The sequence below is a fragment of the Pelobates fuscus genome, chromosome 2, assembly GCF_036172605.1.
Source record: "Pelobates fuscus isolate aPelFus1 chromosome 2, aPelFus1.pri, whole genome shotgun sequence".
Lineage (NCBI taxonomy): Eukaryota > Metazoa > Chordata > Amphibia > Anura > Pelobatidae > Pelobates > Pelobates fuscus.
Genome location: NC_086318.1, coordinates 193,695,597 through 193,714,296, shown reverse-complemented (window position 1 = coordinate 193,714,296; position 18,700 = coordinate 193,695,597). Strand labels below are relative to the sequence as shown.

The window sequence follows — 18,700 nt, the reverse complement described above, 5'->3', positions numbered from 1 at the left end:
ATTTTAATATATTTAAATTAATTAATAAAATAAAATTAACCCCTGAGGGTTAGAAAAATAAAAGTTGACCCTCAGAAAAAAAAATCAGATGACAGTAAAATTTAGTCCCTGCCAATTGATCACTGTAGTCAGTGATCAATTGGCAGGGAAGGGGTTCATTTTCTTAAAGCAGGGGAAAGGGGGGGGGTGGGATTTTACTTTTTTTAAAACTTTTTTTTTTTGCAGGGAGAAGGAGATCATCACTGATCCATCTCCCTGCACTTCACACTGGACGCGGAAGAGCAGGGAGGCGGATCGTGAGTCCCTGTAGCACATGTTCTTGCTCTGACAGCCTTTCAGAGCGATCACTGCTGCAGGCGCAGCGCGATCGGGTGCTCCCGGTCTGCCTCGAATACAGAGGCAGACTGGAGGAGGGTTAACCCTGCGATTGCGGCGATCTAGGGTTAACTTTAGCGCATGATGACCCGGTCCGTCATCCGGCGTTAACTGCTTACCCGGCATGACGGACCGGGTCCATCATTCGTCACGGAGGGGTTAAATACCCGACTGGGCTGGAGATTTTTAATAGTGGCACCTGGGTGTACACCTGTGGTGAATGTATACAGTTGAATGTATTGATTAATTATGAATATTAGATTAAAGGGACACAATAGTCACCTGAACAACTTTAGCTTAATGAGGTTGTTCAGGTGAGCACTATAGCTCCCTGCAGCCTTTCTCATGTAAACACTGTATTTTCTGAGAAAATACAGTGTTTACATTGAAAGCTAGGAACACCTCCAGTTGCAGTCACTCAGAGTGAACCAGAGGGACTTCTGAGTTAATGGACGCATAATATGCCTCCATCCACTCAGATCTGCTGTGCACGAGCATCCATTGATTCAGTATCTCCTACCACTGCATGCAGACACTGAACTTTCCTCATAGAGATTCACTGATTCAATTAATCTCTATGAGGAGATGTTGATTGGCCAGGGCTGTGTTTGAATCATGCTGGCTATGCCCCTGATCTGCTTCCTTGTGATTGGATTAGGCTACAACTTCTGATGATCTCAGCAGACTGTTTTTTTTTTTTTTTTTAGGCAAACAGCATGCAGAGTTACAGCTTCTGGCTTGAATACAGTGAGATTTTTACTATATTTATGGAGGCATGAAGCGCCCAGGGGGGCTAGATGGTGATGTTAACACTATAGGGTCAGGAATACATGTAGTTGCACTGGTGACTATAGTGTCCCTTTAATCCTGTGTAACCCCAAGGTAGCTTTGGTAGTTATACAGTACTGTGGAAATGTCTTAGGCTACCATTAGATATCAATGGTATATTGACCATATATAATTATTTCTCAGTCTCTATTAGAATACAACTTGAAAATACAGGAAATGTGTATGCAGTATGTATGCAAGTCCAGTCACAAAGATAATTCATCAAAAAACGGGATACTTAAGATGTAGTATTCAAATTTGAAGAAACATAAGAGGTCATGGAAAAAAAAAAGACTGGAAGGCCAAAAAATTCTTTCAAAATCTGATGAGAAGTGTTTTGACCTCGGCAAGTATTTTGACTATTCTTGAAGACGTTAAGTCCGGCCACTCTAAGGTCCGGTTATACGTTATCCTTAGTCCTAGGTGTGACACAGTACTGTGTGCTGGATCAACTTGTAATCCTGACACTATCATAGTTTATTCTAATGGTTATGAGTACAAGAAGTGTTTGGGTGCCATGCAGCCTTTTTAAAAAAATTTTATCAGTGTTACTAAAAAAAGGTTTTCCCAGCACCCAAATCCTCTGTTGCTTCTCAAAAAATGCATATGCAACTTCTTCATTATTAACCCGAAGCCATCCTTGGATAGCAATTGAAGATTATACTAGCTTTAGTGTACTAATAATCAGGGCCGGACTGGCCCACCGGGATACCGGGAAATTTCCCGGTGGGCCGCGGCACCTGGGGGGCTGGAGGGAGAGAGGGAGTCCTGCTCCCTATATTTTAATAATATTGCGGCCGCCGGCCGCATTGTCGGTGCCGCCGGGTGGCCGGTCCGGCGGCACACTCTGAGGGTGTATACTTACCTTGTGGCCGGCGGCCCCATCTCCTGTGCTGACAGCTGTACCTGCTGTCAGTATCAGTGAGGGAGCCGGGCGGCCGCCTAAGCGATCCGGCGGCACACTCACTGATACTGACAGCAGCATAGCTGTCAGCACAGGAGGACTGAGGGAGGGGGCGGAGCTAACTACCAAGCTCCCTCGCGGTTCCCATAATTCCCAGCTCAGCCACATCATAGAGTAATCACTACTCTATGATGTGTAGATGCTAGGAATTATGGGAACCGTGAGGGAGCATGGTCGTTGGCTCCGCCCCCTCCGTCAGTCCTCCTGTGACAAGTTAAGCAGGTACACAGAAGGGGAAGGGTGGGCAAATAGAGGGGAAGGGGGGGCAAATAGAGGGGAAGGGGGGTAAATAGAGGGGAAGGGGAGAGGCAAATAGAGGGGAAGGGGGGAGGCAAATAGAGGGGAAGGGGGGGCAAATAGAGGGGAAGGGGGGTAAATAGAGGGGAAGGGGAGAGGCAAATAGAGGGGAAGGGGGGAGGCAAATAGAGGGGAAGGGGGGGCAAATAGAGGAGAAGGAGGGCAAATAGAGGGGAAGGGGGGTAAATAGAGGGAAAGGGGAGAGGCAAATAGAGGGGAAGGGGGGACAAATAGAGGGGAAGGGGGGACAAATAGAGGGGAAGGGGGGGACAAATAGAGGGGAAGGGGGGGCAAATAGAGGGGAAGGGGGGTAAATAGAGGGGAAGGGGAGAGGCAAATAGAGGGGAAGGGGGGGACAAATAGAGGGGAAGGGGGGACAAATAGAGGGGAAGGGGGGGACAAATAGAGGGGAAGGGGGGGCAAATAGAGGAGAGGGGGGGCAAATAGAGGGGAAGGGGAGAGGCAAATAGAGGGGAAGGGAGGCAAATAGAGGGGGGGGAATAGAGGGGAAGGGGGGGCAAATAGAGGAGAAGGGGGAGACAAATAGAGGGGAAGGGGGGCAAATAGAGGAGAAGGGGGAGGCAAATAGAGGGGAAGGGGGTAAATAGAGGGGAAGGGGGAGACAAATAGAGGGGAAGGGGAGAGGCAAATAGAGGGTATGGGGGAGACAAATAGAGGGGAAGGGGGGCAAATAGAGGGGAAGGGGGGCAGATAGAGGGGAAGGGGGTAAATAGAGGAGAAGGGGGAGACAAATAGAGGGGAAGGGGGGTAAATAGAGGAGAAGGGGAGAGGCAAATAGAGGGGAAGGGGAGAGGCAAATAGAGGGGAAGGGGGCAAATAGAGGGGAAGGGGAGAGGCAAATAGAGGAGATGGGGTAGGCAAATAGAGGGGAAGGGGGGGAAACAAATAGAGGAATAATAGAAACACAGGGAGAGGGGGGGACACAGAGACTGATGGGTAATAGAAAGACACCAGGTTGGGGGGGGCAAAGAGACAGAGGGGTAATAGAGAGACATAGGGCAAGGGGGGACAAAGAGACAGAGGGGTAATAGAGAAACAGGGGATGGGGGTGACAAAGAGAGGGGTAATAGAGAGACACCGGAGAAGGAGGACACAGAGACAGATGGGGTAATAGAGAGACACAGGGGATGGGGGTACAAAGAGACAGAGGGGTAAGAGAGAGACACAGGGAGGAGATGGGGAAGAGAGACACACAGAAGGTTTGTTGGGGTGACAAAGAGACATACAGTAGGGAAGGGGGACAAAGTGACACAAGATTTGTGGGAGGCAACGCTGGACTGGGGAAAAAGAGATAGAGAGTGGCTGGGAGAAGAGAAAGAGGCACACAGAGTCTGGAGTTAGAAAGAGACACACAGATGAGATTTGGAAGGGGAGAAAGAGACAAAGTGTCTGGGGCTAAGAACAACACAAAAGGAGCTGGGGGAAAGAGAAATACAGAGGCTGGAGAAGGGTAAAAATAAACACACATGGACTGGGATGAAGTAAAAGATGTACAAGGGTCGCTGTAAGAGAAAAAAAAGGAGACAATTGGAGACAAGATACACTAAACGAGGTAAAGGTAATAGACGTAAATTGATGTGATCCTGACAGTAATACACACATATATATGCATGTATATTGATGTGTGTATTAGTAACATATAACTATGCCTATAATATTTACACATATTGTAATATACATTTATATATGCATAATACACACATAAATGTCATATATATATATATATGAAGGAATAAGAGATGCACTCTCAGGTCTTGATAAATAATAAAATCGGTATTTTATTTTCCAAACAAGGTTAACATTATCCGATCGACGTTTCGACCTCTTAGGGTCTTCCTCAGGATCCTGAGGAAGACCCTAAGGGGTCGAAACGTCGATCGGATAATGTTAACCTTGTTTGGAAAATAAAATACCGATTTTATTATTTATCAAGACCTGAGAGTGCATCTCTTATTCCTTCATATATATTCTACAACGTGGGATAGCACCTAGGCATTGAAACCATTTGTTTTGGAAAGGGTGAGTGACAAGATACATATTTTTATATATATATATATATATATATATATATATACATAAACACGTGTGTGTGTAATGAGCACGTATTGACCCTGTCTTGTTGCTAGTTGCATACTCATGCACAATAACATATTCAAAGTGAAGAGCGCACCCATAGAACTTCAAAATTAACCAGATCACTTAATTTTTTTAGTTGTGCAACTGCAGACATTCAGCATTTCAGTACCATTACTAAAATGTCCTTAATAGGCCAAAGTAGTTGTACTGAAACATTGATTACATGCAAATGTACGTCTACTTAAAAAAAAGGCGCTCTTTTGTTTATTTTGACGCCCTATATGCGTTCCTTCGTTGGAGTAAGAGTTTTCAATTTCAATTTATTTTTTCACCCTCTATATCAGCACACTATGCTGTCGCGACGCATTATTGGGCTGGTATAGAACTTTTTCCAGGGCTGATTTTAGTTCCCAGTCCGGCCCTGCTAATAATCTTAATTTTAGTAATGACAGGAGGAGAGTATTTTGCATAATCTCTCTTTACTAGCTCCACAGCAGCAAAGAAACACATGGGGAAAAAAAGAACCAATCACAAGAGAGTAGGATGTACATGAGGTATAATGACCTAATCACTTCCTCTTTCTGAAAGCGACAACAAGCAGAAGCAAACATATAACAAGCCATAACAATAACTGCTAAATCCAACATCTGAAGGAGCAAACTTTTTAACCAAAATGTCATCACGGGCGAATCAAACTGAAAAGAGGATGTGTGACAGGTTTAAACACATAGTCATGAACGTGGAAATCCACGTAATGCACAGTATACATCTTTCCATAGTAGTAATTTGTAAACTACAATCTGATAACTGAATAACTATTATGTAACTCCAATGACAATTCCTTACCAATGGAAATAAAATCATCCATGTAAACACAAAACATAAAGAGCCCAATCTACCTTAGACCAATGATATATATATATAAAGAAAGAGAACAGAAAGGGTGGGATAGCAAAGCAGGTTGGGAAAATACTCGCCTCTTGTGATTACTAAAATTAAGATTAGTAGTACACTAAAGCTTGTATAATCTTCAATTTTACAACATGACAGGAGGCTTCATATTTTGCAATTTTAACGCTGAGAAAGGAATAGAAAACTAATGAAGAAACTGAATAGTGGGACGAAAGACATAGACCGGGAAATAAGGAAAAATATCCACGTCAAATGCCCGAACATCCGGTACATGACGGAAAAACACCAGACCAAGCATAAAAGTCCGTCAGTAGGTGCCCAGCCCCATACACAAACGGAGAATGATCTCCACATAAGCCGGAGATGGATATCACTGGGTAGTTGGTACACAAGAGAATGCCCATCAGGAGTCTTCAGACCGGGGCATGGGTTATTGAACTGTCCGAACTCACCCCATAATGGATCAAGATTCCATTCCAAACACTAGCCAGACCGAGAATGCCCAGATGGAGAGACAGCATCTACGCGTCCCTGGGGCCCAAGGGTCTCCTAAGAGGTCCTTAGCAACCTGCGATAGTCTGCCGATCTGCCAAGAACCCCGGAAAGAGTCCAGGCTACCAGGGTCAACTTACCCTACAGGAATAGATGTGGGTTTCCCTTCGGGTCCGTGAGAAGAGTTGGGTATGAATGTAAGAGGAGGAGATCCTCACCGGCCAGTCCCCGAAGGTCCGGGAAAGGTTGTCTCCATCACAGTGGGATGGCCAAGGCAGTGTTAGTCGCTGAACACAGAGGTGATGGAGAATCCTCACAATCATTGCAAAGGAGGGAAAAGCATATGCCCCCCGGGTAGGCCCAGGCAGGAATGTGACCACCTTTGTGCACTCCGGTTCCGGCAGTCAATTGAAGAACACTGAATTCTGGCGGTCCCTCTGAAGGTTGGAGAACCAATCTGAGTTGAGATGTGTCTCCCCCGGGAGTTAGTGCACGATTTGTGCGAGTCTGTGGAGGGTCACGGTGTTGCAGTGGAGAATCAGGCAAATTTCCTTGAGGATAGAGGAGACCTTTGAAAGGGAAAGCTTCAGTGTGCAAGATGCGGAGTCGATTACAAATCCTAAGAATGGATCATCCACTACGAAACACAACAATACCAGCCGGACCACGGAGAATTGCAAAAGTTGACGCAGTCTTAAATTCTCTGAACCGAACAGAAGCATATCGTCCAGGTAAATAATGCAACGCATTCCCCATACGTAATTGATCTCTGGTTTCAGTAGTTTCATGAAGCCCCCCAAGGATCCGAGCTCAGGAGGCAGGTGAAGTGCCAAGGTTGATCGCATCACAGAAAACATATAGAATGTCGTCAAGAGGGTGGAAAAGAACCGTCAGGATGTGTCTTCATATCCAGTGTCGCAAGCCAGTTGTCTACGTGAAAAGGGGTTCCTTATTAAGTTTGAATGCCTTCCACCTAGAAGCGATGGTATCTCATGTGGGTGTTGTAGAAAATACAGTCCATCCTACCCTAGGGACGCTTACCTGAGGAAAACTGGATCTAGCGCATTTGCACGTTCCATGTTCTCTGTCCGATCATCTGGAGCACCAGAAGGTTGTCTCACACCCACTTCGGGTAAAGAGTTTTCGATACCGAGGTACAGGGGTTAGATGGCCCGAAGTGGTTGGCGACATGACCCCGCTGTCGACCAGTCCTGTAGAACACCACCTAGGGAGGTTACAATGTAACACCTTCCTCATGGAGGTTTGGGTCTTGATGAGGGAAGCGGGAGCATAAACGTGTGTAATAAGCTCCCTCAGGAGTGAGCGTGCCTTGTGCCTGGGATCCCAATATTTTGGTGCCCAGGTTCGCTTCTCATAGGAGAGGTATACATTGATGTTTCTGATGAAACAGAAACATCTCTGAGCCCATTCACGAATATTATGAGCCCATTCCCGGATGGTGCTGGCATCGTTAGGTATTTTACCCTTGAGAGGGGGTCAATAGAGTCCAGCAATTTGTCTTGGGTCTGAAACCTCTCCTGACTCCCTTGCAGGGTCGCGGTCACTCAGAGCCATGAAGGTCATCATCCTCTGATCAAACCCAGGCGTCTGTGCCACTCTGTCTGGGAGGGAAGGGCATGGGCAGTCTGACCGCAAGCGGTTACGGACATCTTTATGTAGTGGATTACAAAGCCACAGGTGCAAAAAGTTGGCCAGGTGTTCGAGAGGGGACCAGTCTCTCGAACGTGGGTGACAGATGTTGTAGGTTACACAGCCATTGACCAGTAGGATCCAGGATCGCTTCCGTGTCTTTTTGGTCAGTAACTTGCGAGGCACCTTCACCCTCAGCTATGTGTGTCTCACCCAGAAAAACCTGTACACAAATGCGGAGCCATATGTGGATTACGAATACCGGTCATTGTCATACCCCAATGCCTCTGCGTGCTTTTGTTCTTTGATGGACAGATAATGTTGCAGTCCTCAGCCGAGGAGGGATCTAACCGAGGGGTCAGGGCAGGTGCCGAAATTGGCGTACTGTGTTTGGCGTGGGCTTTGTCCCTAGACCATAGAGGTCTAGTGTCTTCGCCATTCCAGTAGCGCTTGCTATGGTGGGGGGACCCCCTTAACGTAGACATCCCTGGCATCAGAGTCTGCCCCATAGTAGCCGATACCGGAGAGGGGACTGGCCCTCTTGTCAGTACATTTGAGAGTGTTTTCTCCACGAATGCAGCCACCGTTGTGTTTATCATGACCTGAAATTCCATAGGGTTAGCCAGGGAATCTTCCATAGTGGCAAATTGTGTGACACAGAATAGTGGCAAATTGTGTGACACAGCTGCAATATCATGTCTCCATTTAGTAGCACAGTGCAGTAAAAATACAGTAGGGAGCTAACCCCTTGAGTACAGGCCACAGTCCTGACAGAGAGCACTAATCCATGCTCTAATAGTTAATATAAGGCTATGGGTGAAATCCCATTAACAGATGATATAAATGGCCTAATTCAACATTAACATGCAACTCCAGTAAGACCCAAAAACCCTCAAGAGAAGTGAGAGCAAGAAGGGGAGAGGGCAGAAACCAAGAAAAAGGTATAAACACAACAAAGAACATGGAAAAAACACAGATGTACACAGTACAGAAGCACAGCAAGACCATACAGCAAAGTATGTAAAAAATATATAATACAGAAACAACCTAAAAAAAAAGGCAATAGAAACATAAATAAATGTAGAGGAGTAATACTCTGACCTGTCTGCTTGATGGAGCAGCAAAAAAAGAGGAAGTGATTAGGTCATTAAACCTTTTTTTTTTTTTTTTTGCTATGTGTTTCTTTGCTGCTGTGGAGCTAGTGAAGATAGATTATGCAAAATATGAAGCCTCCTGTCATGTTGTAAAATTATAAATTGCAAGCACTGGGGTGATATTATGGTTAATAAATCTACACATTGTGTGGATGTTTTGCTCATTTTAGGAGCTTGCCAATATTATGTTCCCTGTTTTCATGACCTGGAGTCTTGAACTTGGTCCCTATAACAGTAAAAAGGAAATCAACACAAGCTTGCAAAAATAAGAAAAATATGTAGATTATCACAATTTTATTTTACTAGAGGAAATGGAAATAATATGTTAACAAGAATGAAGTGCCCTGTGTGTGCATTTTCAGGAACAGTTTTTAAAGCCAGAGCACCTTTAGATTAATACAGTATTAAAATTAGAGCAATGTATACAAAACTTGTGATAAAGTCTATAACATTATAGGAAACTAATTTGTTGTTTTATCCACAAATATGTGCTTGAAATGTGACAGTTGTGAAAGATTGTTTTTTGTTTTTTTTTAAACATAAAATTAAATCTTTGTACTAATTCTTGTTTGTGTAAGCAGTAATAATTTTCATGTGTCTAGTTGTTTTTAACCCTTTAGTGACCAAACCGCTTTTTAAGTTAAGTTATAGGGCTATAAGTAAAAGTAGCACTTGTTCCAAACCATTATTTCCAAACCATTTTTTTTTTTGGAGATAAAGACGTAGGCACCAAAGCATCCAGTGGTATGGAACAATGGAACCAGAGGGAGTCCACTAAATATATGAAGTAACAGAAAATATCAATACAGAAATAAATTGTGACTCCAAATGATAATAAATATCGAACTAGCATTATAAGGCTACTCCCATGCCTAAGTAAGGAGATAAAGTAAATAAACACCTAAGTCTGCAATATTCATATAGGCTTTATTAGTCCTAGCCCTTTCATGCATAGGGTGTTAGTAAATCTCCCCTTAGTACCTAAGCACCAAAAAAAGTGCTAAAGGGAGAAAGGTTACTGTCTAGAGGATCAGAAGCGCTAATGAACAAAATTATCACCCCTGCAATGTATGGCAAGCTATTAACAGTGCAGCAGATAAGAAATTCTAAATTAACCCCTTAAGGACTGAGCCAAATTTAATATCAAATATTTAGCTATGAAACATAATTTAATATGAAAAAAATGGGAGACAATAAGAAAATGTTGTTATTCTTTTAGTTCTACATGACATTTTAACTGTCAATGTCATAATACTGTTTGCTTTTACTGCAATAAAATACACATATTTGTATTCAGCAAAGTCTCACGTGTAAAACAGTACCCCCTATGTACAGGTTTTATGGTGTTTTGGGAAGTTACAGGGTCAAATATAGCACGTTACATTTGAAATTGAAATTCACCAGATTGGTTACGTTGCCTTTGAGACTGTATAGTAGCCCAAGAATTAAATTTACACCCATAATGGCATACCATTTGCAATAGTAGACAGCCCAAGGTATTGCAAATGGGGTATGTCCAGTCTTTTTTAGTAGCCATTTGGTCACAAACACTGGCCAAAGTTAGCGTTAGTAATTATTTGTGTGTGAAAAATGCAAAAAAACGCCAATTTTGGCCAGTGTTTGTGACTAAGTGGCTACTAAAAAAGACTGGACATACCCCATTTGCAATACCTTGGGTTGCCTACTATTGCAAATGGTATGCCATCATAGGGGAAATTTTCATTCTTGGGCTACCATAGGGTCTCAAAGTAACCAATCTGGCGAATTTGAAAAAAAATTAAAACACAAGCCTTATATTTGACGCTGTAACTTTTGAAAACACCATAAAACCTGTACATGAGGGGTACTGTTGTACTTGGGAGACTTCGCTGAACACAAATATTTGTGTTTCAAAACAGTAAAAAGTATCACAGCAATAATATCGTCCGTGTAAGTGCTGTTTGTGCGTGAACAATGCAAAAAACTTCACTTTTACTGGCGATATCATCGTTGTAATACATTTTACTGGTTTGAAACACTAATATTTGTGTTTAGCGAAGTCTCCCGAGTAAAACAGTACCCCCCATGTACAGGTTTTATGGTGTCTTGGAAAGTTTTAGGGTTAAATATAGTGCTAGCAAATTAAATTCCCTATACTTTCGGCATGGGTTGTCAACCAGGTCCCGCTAATTGTAATTAATTAAGATACCTAATTATGTAAAAATATTACATAAATATATATGTAGAATTAATATATATATATATATATATATATATATATATACATATACGTATGTGTATATATATGTATATATATATAATTTTTTTAAATATATTTATTTATATATAGGTATATATATTGTGATATATACATATATATTTATGTATATAGATATATATATATTATTTCGTTCTACGTGTATTTTGATATAAATATATATATATATTAATATCACAATACAGTTAGAACGAAATAACACACATCTATATATTTAAAAAAAATGTAAATTATTTTTTACATTTTATTTTGTAACGTATTTATCTATTTTTTTATATTATATATAAATATATATATATAACAATAATTATATATATATTTAATCAGTATCAGTCTACGTGTAATTTGATATTAATATATATATATATATATATATAGTTATATATATATTAATAGTAAAATACACCTAGACAGTGTATGTGTGAGTATGTATATGTGTATATATATATATACTTAGATCATATATATATATATTGTATTATTTCCAATGGATTTTCTTTTGTAAACCGAAAATGATGTTAACCGAGGCGTTTGTAAACTGAGGTCCCACTGTAACTCCTAAATGTCAGAGAATTGAGCAGTGTGACTGCAGGGGCCTGATCTATAAAACTAAACTTCTTCATTAAGCTAAAGTTATTTTTGTGACTATACTGCCCCTTTCACTTTTGTCTCATTACTATAGAAATGCTGATAGCCTTACATGCCATTGATTATTTACTGATTTATCCAAGGACCCTCTGTCATATATTACAAACAGTGGAAAGGAAAAATTACTGCCTCTATTGACATAACAAACTTTTCTTTAATACCTCATTTTAAAATGGAATATCCCACTCAGGTAAAAACAATATGGCTGAATGATTCTATCTTACTGAAACTGAGATACAGAGGCCGGATACCACCTAGGTACCTTTCAGATCGGTGCTGGAGGCACACTTTGGGGTTATACTGTTTGAGAATGGTTTAACCCCATAAGGTAAGAGAGCACATGGAGGCCTCCAAGCACCATAACAACTTAATTTAAAAGCAGGAAATTCCATGCTAGCATATGGTATTTTGGGACCCAAATGGTATTTGCATATAATGTAACATTTGGTCCTTAAAAGATTAAAATGAATGCCACTGCTGATTGCCTGATTGCATATCTTCAGGCATTCAATTTCGACTACCACTGCATAGAGAATGAATGGATAGGCACAGTTCACTTCTTAGTCAGTCATTGGACTTCTTACTATTTTTTTTAATAATTTCTATCATAAAATACTTTGTAAAAGTAAGTTTGCGTTTTTACATTGAATTATAGCACCTTCCATTTGTACTCCTCTTTGGATTTTTCCACATGTTTTAGTGTTACGTCATGGAGCTAAAATAAAACTTATTGGGCTTGATTTGATTTACACAACAGACCTAACACCTAATGATGGTGCAAAACAGATATATGTTAATTACATGACTGTAAGTATTTGTTTTAATCAGTGGGACAACCAGATGCTCTACAGAGTTGGATTTCACGTGCTTATGATTGGAAGCACATTAAAATTCTTGACCTTAATATAAATATGCAAAACCAGGAATGTGGGGAAACATTTGCTCATCCAGTCTGGGAAAGCTCGAGTCATTTTGCCCAGAAGAATGATCAATAATTGCAGGATGCAGATAAGTAAACCTGGTAGAGACCCTGACAACAGCTGTTATTACAGCCATTAACAGCAAAATGAAAAATGTTCAAAGGAAGAGGAATGCTTATGCAAGGCACCTTATAGTGTAGGTCAGTACTTCATTGCATACGTGATTTAAATAGATATATTATCTATATATCATCTACATGTGTCATGCACCAAAACTGTCATCTACAAATGCTGATATGTAATTAGCTGATTTTTGCCAGATAATGCATCTATCAGATGTGCATGTTCTATATAAACTTTTTATCTGTACTGTTTTTTCTCTAACAGGGGCTTATTCATTACAATTCACGACCGTGGTCATGTTTCCACACTGATGAAGTCTTGGCCTGAGAGTGTTATTAAGGTACAGTAGTACATGCCCTGTTCACAACCAGCTGCATCCACAATCTCAAATATAATCACAAGATATACATGTTTTTGTTATTTAACACAAACCTATCAGTATTCCTCAGCATTTTCGTCTCCTGGAGGGAAGTGGATCCCATAGAAAGCCGGAACCCAAAGAGTCTACTTGTAACTTAAAACGTCACCACACGCCTGTGAGGGAAACTAGTTAGTTATTGCTTTTTTGTCACTATACCTTTTACATTTTATTTTATAAAAACTCATTCTACATGTCTTTCTACTATTCATTTTGTGATGCCTTTGCAATATGTTTCTGATTGATATCTTCATGTAATCTATGTAATATGATTATGTGGAATGACAAAAATAAAGATTTAAAAAGAAAAAAAATCCAAATTTTGTTTGCTATCTGAAAAGTTGTGTAAGGGTATTATAGAGATAGAAATTCAACTTCCATTCATATTTGGATTCATTATAGGGACGTTAAATAGATTGAAAATTTAAAATGAAAAAATACCTAGAAATAGATTCTTCTGCATCACATCCCCAGGAACTGCTCCGTTTATAGAAATAGCTTCTCAAATATTTTTCAGTGAACTGTATTTCCCATAAGGAATATCCTAATTATATTTACTTAACCCTACATTTACCAAATATTTTTATGAGGTGTAAACAAATTTAGAAATCCACATGCAGTTGTGCTCAAATGTTTGAACACCCTGACAGAAATTGAAAATGTTGGCATTTATTTTGAAAATATGACTGATTATGCAAATAAAAATAAAAAAAATAAAAAAAATAATTAAAGGATAGTGATCATATGAAGCTTTTTATTCTCACATAGTTGTTTGGCTCCTTTTTAAATCACAATGATAACAGAAATCACTGATCAAATGTTTACACATCCTTGAATGTTTGGCCTTGTTACAGACAACAAGGTGATACATACAGGTTAAAATGGCAATTAAAGGTTCATAATCCACACTTTTAAATTAAATTTTTAAATTGCAATTAGTGTCTGTGTATACATAGTCAATGGGTTTGCTAGCTCTCACATGGATGCACTGAGCAGGCTAGATACTGAGCAATGGGAAGCAGAAAATTACTGTCAAAAGACCTGCATAACAATGTAATGAAACTTTATAAAGATGGAAAAGGATATAAAAATATACCGAAGCCTTGAATATGCCAGTCAATAATGTTCAATCACTTATTAAGAAGTGAAAAAATTGGGGATCTCTTGTTACCAAGCCACGGTCAGGTAGGCCAAGAAATATTTCAGCCACAACTGCCAGAAGAATTGTTCAGGATATAAAGAAAAACCCACAGGTAACTTCAGGAGAAATACAGGCTGCTCTGAAAAAAGATGGTGTGGTTGTTTTAAGGAACACAATACAACAATACTTGAACCAAAAGAAGTTGCATGGTTGAGTTGCCAGAAAGAAGCCTTTACTGCACCAATGCCACAAAAAAAGCCCTGTTACATTATGCCCGACAGCATCTTGACACGCTTCACAGCTTCTGGCACACTGTAATTTGGAACAATACACACAAATACATACACCCACATACACACAAATCCCCACTGTGAAGCATTAGGGTGGCTCACTGATGTGCTGGGGAGGTGTGAGCTCTAAAGGCACGGGGAATCTTGTGAAAATTGATGGCAAGATGAATGCAACATGTTATCAGAAAATGCTGGCAGACAATTTGCATTCTTCTGCACAACGCTCTCGGACTTTCCATAGTTCCAGCATAACAATGACCGTAAGCACAAGGCCAAGTTGACTCTCTAGTGGTTAAAAAAGAAAATGGTGACGGTTCTGGAGTGGCCATCACAGTCTCCGGACCTTAATATCATCGAGCCACTCTGGAAAGATCTCAAATGTGCGGTTCATGCAAGATGACCAATACCTTGCATGTACAGGAGGCATTTGCCAAGATGGATAGGCAGCTATACCACCTGCAAGAATTAGGGGGCTCATAGACAACTATTACAAAAGACTGCACGCTGTCATTGAAGCTAAAGGGGGCAATACACAGTATTAAGAACTAAGAGTATGCAGACTTTTGAACAGGGGTCATTTCAATATTTTCTTTGTTGCCATGTTTTGTTTTATGATTGTGCCATTCTATTATAACCTACAGTTAAATATGAATCCAATAAGAAATAATAAAAAAGGTGTTTTGCCTGCTCACTCGTGTTTTCTTTAAAAACGGTACATATTTTACCAATTTTATAACATGACAGGAGGCTTCGTATTTGCTTAAGTCTCTCTTTACTAGAACTCCGCAGCAGCACAGAAAACAACCAATCAGAAAAAAAGTTCAGTACTATAAAACTCCCCTCCTCATCATTCCGCATCATTTCCTCTTTCTTTGCTGCTCCGCAGACAGTACAGGTCAGAGTACCACTGCCTCCTGCTTATAGTGGGTGGCTTTGGGATTTAATATGACTTATTTAGGGTTTATGTTTGGTATCATATTATATTTATTATTTATATTTTATGTATTCTGTATTTAGTTATATATTCATTCTATTTTGGTATCATATTTTATTTATTATTTATATTTTAGCTATACTGTATTTAATTATATATGCATTATATTTAGTATATATTAGATTTATTATTTATTTTTTATGCATACTGTAGATATATTTTTGTTATATTTTATATATTATTTTCTATTTCTATATTTTATATATATTGTGTTCAGCTTTTCTTTTATTAGGCTTATAGTTTGGGGATTACTACCCTTCTGACTCTCTCCTTCCCCTGTACCCTCGGGGATTTTTTCCTTTAACGTGGTGGTTCTAGGGGAGTTCTTGGGGATCCCTTTCAGTTGCTTCCCCTCCCCCCCACCCTCTAACACCATGCGTTCCGCCATTGCTTGCGCTGGCTACAGTGTTCGCTCGGGGTTTCAGGAGACTAGCCGTCTGGCTGCCTCCTCTGACTCCCCGAGCTCCTTCATGTGTATACTGGCGGCCGGCCCGCTCGAGCACGTGGCCGTCTTCCGCGATCGGCTCCTTCTAGAGCTGCGGGCGTCCGACCGGGTTAAGGAGGGTGCTCCTGCTCGCGGCCCCTCCTCCACCCACGGTGATCGGATCTCGGCTGGCGGTACCATGCGGTCTGCGCGGCTGATTTTATCAGGTGCTTCCTCTACTTAGAGGACAGTTCTGATCAGATCACTGTTTCCTATGTCAGTGTATATATATCATATACAGGGTATGTATCACAGCTTGCTGTGAACGTTATGTAGATTTACACCTCAGATTGCTGGTTTTTCTATACAGGGTAGATGCCACAGCTTGCTGTGGGTGCTTATGGCAGTTTTCTTTACAGATCACTGTATTTCCTAGGACAGTGTATATATATCACATCTTGCTGTGAGTCTTGGTAACAGTTTACCCTCAGATTACCGAGTTTCTATGCAGTGTATATATCACAGATTGCTGTGAGTTTTGCTGACAGTGTATATCACAGATTACTGTGAGTTTGCTGTCAGTGTATATCACAGATTACTGTGAGTTTGCTATCAGTGTATATCACAGATTACTGTGAGTTTGCTGTCAGTGTATATCACAGATTGCTGTGAGTTTTGCTGACGGTGTATATCACAGATTGCTGTGTGTTTTACTGACAGTGTATATCACAGATTGCTGTGTGTTTTACTGACAGTGTATATCACAGATTGCTGTGTGTTTTACTGACAGTGTATGTATCACAGATTGCTGTGAGTTTTGCTGACAGTGTATACCACAGATTGCTGGGTGTTTTACTGACAGTGTATATCTAGATCTAGTCTTGCTGACAGTGTATATCACAGGTTGCTGTGAGTTCTACTGACAGTGTATATCACAGATCACTGTGAGTTTTGCTGACAATGTATATCGCAGATTGCTGAGAGTTTTGCTGATATTTATGAACTCTGTTATACAAACTCTGTACAGGGTGTATACAGTGCCAGTTAGCTCTAGGATTCATGTGCTTCTCAGTATATATTTTTTTCTGGTCCTGCTATGAGGTCTCAGATGAGACTACTCTGGTATGTATTCTCTGTCCATGGCGTATAGATAAGCTAACAGACCTGGCTCTGACTCAAACTGGTAGGGGAGACCAGCCTACGCTGATACTATACAATTTTATCAGATTCTCGGGGGAATTCATTGAGTTGACTTTCGTTAACCCTACTCCTGGAAGTGTCCATGGTTACAATACCCTTCAGGTGGTATGTTGATGGTAATCTATAATAATTATAAGAAATTTCAAACAGATCTGTGTGAGCATGGGCATACCAATTCACAGTTTAAGGAGAGTATTGCTCAGTGTATCTTACGTTCATGGACATGATGGTAACTGGAACAACTTCCGCTTATACCCAATACAGCTGGAATACCACTATTTGCCTGCTGGGCATTTAGGGACTGCCAGTCCAGGTTCAGGTTATTCCCACAGCATTACGCTGTCTAAAAGGGTTGGTGTCTAGGGGTCCTATGTCACAGGATGCTCTGAGGATCTACAATTTCTTTAGGGATCTCTACCCAAACTCAGTGGTCCCCATTACTCATTCAATACCCATTGTACTGCGCTGCGGAATTGGAAGGCGCTATGTATTAATAACATACTAATAATAATATAATAATAATACACAACCCAGGATTGGCCTGCTATGTCTGTGCCCCATTGATTGGCCTGCTATGTCTGTGCCCATTAGAACGGCCTGCTATGTCTGTGCCCATTAAAACGGCCCGCTACGTCTGTGCCCATTAAAACGGCCTGCTATGTCTGTGCCCCATTGATTGGCCTGCTATGTCTGTGCCCCATTGATTGGCCTGCTATGTCTGTGCCCCATTTATTGGCCTACTATGTCGGTGCCTATTTGTATGGCCTGCTATGTCTGTGCCTTGTCGCTTGGCCAACTATTCTGTGTCCATTCGTTTGGCCTGCTGGGCCTGTGCCCTTCTGACGGGCCTGCTCTATTGGTGCCGAACCCCTTTTGGCCGCAGGCCTGGGGGAATATCACTGAGGAAAAGCCAGTGCCCACCAGTGACATGGAGTTAGGCAGGTGTCCAGACAAGCACCATTGCCATACTATCCAAGAGGACACCAGTATACGGCCATCTGAATATGGTGGGAAGGGTGAAGGCCCTAAACCTCATGCCTGAAGGCAAACTTCTTTTAGTTCAAGTATCGTTGTATTGTGTTCCTTAAAACAACCACACCATCTTTTTTCAGAGCAGCCTGTATTTCTCCTGAAGTTATCTGTGGGTTTTTCTTTATATCCTGAACAATTCTTCTGGCAGTTGTGGCTGAAATATTTCTTGGCCTACGGCACATCTCCAAGGAGAACTTCGCACAGGCTGGGACCGGTATTCGGACACCTACAGGAGAATGCAGTGTTTTCCTTGTCTTCAACGGCTAACTCCGTATCTGCCTCCCGGTATCCATATAGGTATCGGTAGTTATTCTTGCGTTAGGTTAGTTCCTGGCCCTGTTCAGTGGGGCTTACTTGTCTTACCTTTCGGCCTGCTTTTTGCCATCTAGCTGAGATAGAATTTGCATTTTTACTCTTTTTTTAAATTTTTTTTTTTTTATAAATCTTTATTTTTGCAGTGCATGAGTTAGTATACAAGCTGTTG

The 18,700-nt window shown here is 41.0% G+C and overlaps 1 protein-coding gene across 1 annotated transcript in view; it reads left to right on the top strand.

Annotated features, from left to right (window-relative positions):
* ME1 (malic enzyme 1) overlaps positions 1-18,700 on the top strand; it is a 460,205-nt gene that overhangs the window by 202,140 nt on the left and 239,365 nt on the right. Inside the window, exon 4 of the mRNA XM_063441145.1 lies at positions 12,982-13,057. Coding sequence (XP_063297215.1) covers positions 12,982-13,057 — 76 coding nt within the window. The remainder of the gene's footprint in view (positions 1-12,981; positions 13,058-18,700) is intronic.